Genomic DNA, 5,618 nt, shown 5'->3' with positions numbered 1-5,618 from the left:
GCTTGTAGAACGCTTCATCTGCCTCTTCATCCTGGTTGGGTGGTCTATAACAGACTCCCAGCAGGATATCTGCCTTGTTGGCCTTCCCCCTCATCCTTACCCATAAACACTCAGCCGCATCATCATCACAATCGTTAAGCTCTAGACAATCGAAACACTCCCTAACATACAGAGCCACCCCGCCGCCTCTCCTTCCTCTCCTGTCCCTTCTGAAGAGTCTATAGCCATCCATTGCAGCACTCCAATCGTGAGAGTCACCCCACCACGTTTCTGTGATGGCGACTAAGTCATACCTCTCCCGCTGCACGATGGCTTCCAGCTCCTCCTGCTTGCCGCCCATGCTGCGTGCATTGGTGTAGATGTACTTGAGCTGGGCTATCGATTTCACCCCCGGCATCAGCATGCCACCCCTCGGCTCATCTCTAGCGAGCCCGGTTTTGTCCCCTTCCCCCTTCGAACCTAGTTTAAAGCCCTCTCAATGAGCCCTGCCAATTCATGAACAATGACCCTTTTCCCCCTGCGAGACAGCTGGACTCCATCTGTTGCCAGCAGGCCCGGTGCCGTGTAAACCTCCCCATGATCAAAAAAGCCAAAATTCCTCTGACGGCACCAGCCCCTGAACAAGACTGCTCAGCTCTGTCCCCCTTGGACCATTGTTGGGCCATTGGCTCCAAGCAGTAGAAACTTACACACCGAGAGGGGTAGGTCCAGTAACGTTCTGGACATACGATTGTTAGTTCCTCTCTCACTGTCAGATAGTGGAGCAAATTCTGGTCTGTATTAAAACACAGTTTACGACTGCTTCTAATAATTTAAAACAGTCTTCCAAAACCTAAAACTGAGCAATAAGCTGCTTACAGCAGGCTTTGTGTCCTGCATATCTATACGCTGCTGATGTGGTGTCAGTAAAAATATGGATACTGATCTTGTGCTCGCAGAACATTTGTTGAGAGGACTCTTCAAATCCTGGTACTTTTGCAGTTGTGCTACATGGAAGCAACTGATAAATTTGTGATAATACTTCATGTGCAAGTAATTGAGCTAAAACCTGTAGGACTTTTTTGCTACTACGGTACTCAATTTACTATAACAGTTCTCCACTTACAAATATCTGTCGTTGAGTGTTAGAAATGACTGTTTCAAAATTGGAGAATAGCGTTTTTTCTTTTTAATGGAAATATTTTATTTCACAGGAAGATAAACTCATTTCACAGGAAGATAAACTCTGTACTTCAGAAAATTAATCTTCGGTTGTATATTTTTGTGCCTTGCTCTTGAAGGGCAATTAACTATAAATACATGTCTGATTCTTAAGACTATTGAAAGGGAGAAAAAAATGAGATGGAATGGGTTCCAGAGAGCACCAATGTTGCATTCATAGTGGTATTTGCCATCTCTAACACTATGATCAAGTAGGCATTTGCTAAAATCTATACTAGTAACAAAGTTGTTATAAATGCAATGCAGAAAACTACAGCTGGATTCAGAAAACTAAATTAATGTGAAAAATTATTTCCAAGCAGATGAGAGAAGCTGATAATCTAACTTTAACCCCTTCTGATTTACAAGATGATATAAGATCAAGAGCATCTGCCATAGATGCGATGAGCGATGGATATGGCAGCAGTAAGTTTAACTTTGTAGATTCCTTTCACCTTTTGTTAACTTCAGTATAAAAATATTATAATGTTTCCTCTTTCTCCCATTTTCTTTTACTGTAGATCTTTTATTTGAAAGCTATGCCTTTCTCAGGTGGTTCTTTGTTTAGAAAGACTTGTATATTTGTGGTAGTGGAAGTCTGCTTTTACCTTTTCATCTTTATATATTGAAAAGGATGCATGAGGTTTTAGCAAGTCCTGACTTAACTACAACACTTTCTCTGGTTCTAAAGGCAACTTACAGCCTTTTTACTTGTTTAAGTTAGTTGAGATCTTAACCAACTAACTTCAGCTGACCCTGCATTCATACTAGCAGAAGAAATCATGGTTATTTTGCAAGCGGGTATGCTGGTTTCAAGTTCTTTTCATCTTTGTAACACTTGTGGGTGCGGGGGGCTGTCTCTTTCTTCAGATACCAGCTCAAATTTGGCAGCTAAACTAAAGCAGGAGCTACAAACATCAGACCACCTAGATCCTAGTTTTATGGCTTATCTGCGGTACTGTGGAATGTTTCCAGATATTATGGAATCAATGAGAGAAAAGGAAATACTTTCACCACAGCTGAAGGTAATATATGATTAATATAAGCATACAAGCAAATTAAAATGGAAACAGCGAAAATGAAATGCTAATATAAAATAGCTGCTACCTTTACACTGTAAACTGTTCTGCAATGGTTTAAACTTCAAGTTGATTATGGTTCTTGAGTCATTTTTGCATCTCTCATGTGACAAATCTACTGACATTTGTCTTGCTTGTACTTGCTAGAATTGAAAAAGTTTTGCTAGGACAGCACTGATGATGTTCCAGAATGTGGCAGTACAAGGACTGATTGATCTCATCTATGGGTTTGTCTTGGAGGCTTTACAAAAAGTTGTTTCATAAATAAGCATAGCTAGCTGACATCGTGCTCTCTTGCCTAGTCTTATCATTCTGATATGATGGAGAGCTGTGGAAACACCACTGCAAGGTGTGGAGGGATCTTTCAGAGTCAGTTCAAGGAGCGTGAAGAATATACAGGAGACTGAGCAGTGATTGCTTATTCTAGTCAGTAAGGCAAGTTTAAGAAAGTATATGCCTGGGACTCTTTGGTTTGGTGCTGCAGCTGAATGAGCTCTCAGGCATTTCAGGAATTCCAGTTGGTAAAAGGGAGAAATTCAGTGCTCCAAATCATCTCATCTATGAGGCTGGTGAGAAGTACGTGGGTAAGTGCAGTAGGCTACAGGGATTTCGAATACTTGAAGAAACTTGAGTAATAAGAAACTGGAAGAAATATACTTCCTAGAAAGTGAATGCTGCCTCCTAAAATGTTTAGCAGATTCTTTCAGCTTACTCAGTAAAATGAAGGAAGATCTGTGCAATGAAGGAAGGCTGTGCAAGAGGAGGGTACGCCTGAAGTCAAACTCAAGGTGACTGACACAAGTAACTTGCAAGAAGGAAGCTGGACCTTCATCTCTGCTCAAGGCAGAAGGAAGAACTTTCCCCCATCCTCTGAAGTGCCACTTCATAACAGACATGATGCTCTGGAGTAGGAGAATGAAGAGCACATTGAATGACTAACATGATCCAGAAAAGCCAGCCATGCAAAGTTGAAGCAACCACCCACTTGCATTAGAACCAGTGCCACCAGAAAAGCATGTAAAGTATTAGTAATTGGAGATTCCTTACTGAGAGGCACCGAAGCACCCATTTGCTGCACAAACAATTTCTCTAGAGAAGTTTGCTGCCTACCGGGAGCTGGTATTTGTGATATCACTGAAAGGCTGTCAAGCCTGGTGAACCCTACAGATTATCATCCGCTCCCACTGTTCCATGTAGGGTCTAACAATACTGTAACAAGGTAACATGGAACCATCAAAAGAGGCTGTATGTCCCTCAAATCAATGTTAAAAGGATTGGGAGCACAGGTGGTATTCTCCTGTATCCTCCCAGTCAGAGGAAGGGGTCCAGGATGGAGGACACAAACAAGTGAATGCCTGGCTGTGTAGCTGGTGCTATACTCAAGGTTTTGGCTTCTGTGATCATGGATGTGTCTTTGAGAAGCCACATCTGTTGGGATTCACCCGACCAAGTGGGACAAGAGTGTCTTCACCAATAAGCTGGCCGAACCTATAAGGAGAGCTTTAAACTAGACTTAGTGGGAAAAGGGGATGGAGTTTTGAGCAACAGAGAAGAGCCAGAGGCAGCTGATGTATTAGGAACCAATAGGGAAACACCTATGAAATGCCTCAAAAACTGGGGCTTGTTCCTCCAAAAAGGTGACATAGTTGACAGCCCAAGTGAAGTGCCTCTATAATAAGGCACATAGCATGGGTAACAAACAGGAGTCGGAAGTCACTGTGCAGCTACAAAGCTACAATCTAATTGCTATCACTGAAACTTCGTGGGACAAATCACATGATTGGAACAATGCAATCGATGGCTATAAACTGTTCAGAAGAGACAGGCAAGGAAGGAGAGGCAGCGGGGTTTCTCTCTGTGTTTTTAAAAATGAAAAAGATTGATAGTACAGAGCTGTCTTTGAAAAACAGAGTAGAGTCAGGACGCTGAATTTTGGGAGAGCAAGCTTTCAGTTGTTTAAGGAATTTGTGGATGGGACTCCCTGGGAAACTGCCCTCAGGGATAAAGGAGCAAAACAGTACCTGGCAGCTATTTAAGGACATCTTTCTTAAAGCACCAGAGCTTTTGATTCCCATGTGTAAGAAATCAGGTGAGGAAGGCAGGAGACAAGCATGGCTGAGTAAGGACCCCCCAGTTGAACTAAAGTATAAGAAGGAAATGCACAGGCAGTGGAACCAGGGATATGTAACCTGGTAAGAATACAGGGATGCTGCCTGGATGTGTAGGGTCAGGATCAGGAAAGCTAAGGCACAGTTGGAGGGGAATTTGGCAAGGAATGTGAGGAAGAATAATAAGAAGGGCTTCTACAAGTACATTGGACAGAAAAAGAAAATTAAAGAAAATGTGTGTATATACACACACACGATAAATAAGACAGGAGAACTAGTGACAACCGACAAGGCTGAGGTACTCAACTTTTTTGCTAGGTTTTCACTGGCAGTTACTCTTCTCACATCTTAAGTCCCTGAACCTCAAGGCAGGGATTGAGGAATGAAGTCCCTCCCATTGTAAGAGAAGATCAGGTTCAAAACCACCTGGGGAACCTGGACATACACAAGTCCATGGGACCTGAAGAGATGAATCCCAGGGAATTGGCAGATGTAGTTGCTAAGCCACTCTCCATTTTTGAAAAGTCATGGCAGTCAGATGAGGTCCCCAGTGACTGGAGAAAAGGGAAACACCACACCCATTTTTAAAAAGAGTAATAAAGAGGACCCTGGGAACTACTGACCTTTCAGCCTCACCTCAGTGCCCAGTAAGATCATGAAACAGATCCTCTGGGAACTTATATTGAAGCATATAGAACACAGGAAGGTGATTAGATACAGCTGACATGGCTTCACCAAGGGAAAATCATGCCTGACTAATCTGGTGGCCTTCTACAATGGAGTGACTGTATCAGTGGACAAGGGAAGAGCGAGTGATGTCATCTACCTGGGCTTCTGTAAGGCCTTTGATATGGTCCCCCACAACATCATCCTCTCTAAACCGGAGAGAGATGGATTTGATGGATGGACTGTTAGACGGATAAGGAATTGGCTGGATGGCTGCGTCCAAAGAGTTACAGTCAACAGCTCAATGACCAAGTGGCAATTAGTAACAAGTGATGTTCCTCAAGGGTGTGTACTGGGACCAATATTATTTAATATCTTCATTAATGACATAGACAGTGGAATTAAGTGTACCCTCAGCAAGTTTGCAGATGACACCAAGTTGAGTGGTGCCATTGATTCACTTGAGGGAAGGGATGCCATCCAGAGGCACCTGGATAGGCTGGAGGAGTAGGCCCATGTGAACCTCATGAGGTTCAACAAGGCCAAATGCAAGGTCCTGCACTTG

General features: G+C 43.0%; 1 protein-coding gene across 1 annotated transcript in view; it reads left to right on the top strand.

Moving 5' to 3' along the window:
* PCNT (pericentrin) overlaps window positions 1-5,618 on the top strand; it is a 97,550-nt gene that overhangs the window by 69,688 nt on the left and 22,244 nt on the right. The window contains exons 41-42 of the mRNA XM_009320827.1: window positions 1,521-1,626; window positions 2,071-2,225. Of these exons, the coding sequence (XP_009319102.1) occupies window positions 1,521-1,626; window positions 2,071-2,225 (261 nt within the window). The remainder of the gene's footprint in view (window positions 1-1,520; window positions 1,627-2,070; window positions 2,226-5,618) is intronic.

Source organism: Pygoscelis adeliae, unplaced genomic scaffold (genome assembly GCF_000699105.1).
Source record: "Pygoscelis adeliae isolate BGI_AS28 unplaced genomic scaffold, ASM69910v1 Scaffold63, whole genome shotgun sequence".
Lineage (NCBI taxonomy): Eukaryota > Metazoa > Chordata > Aves > Sphenisciformes > Spheniscidae > Pygoscelis > Pygoscelis adeliae.
The sequence above is the reverse complement of the archived record's forward strand: the minus strand, read 5'-3'. Positions and strand labels throughout refer to the sequence as shown.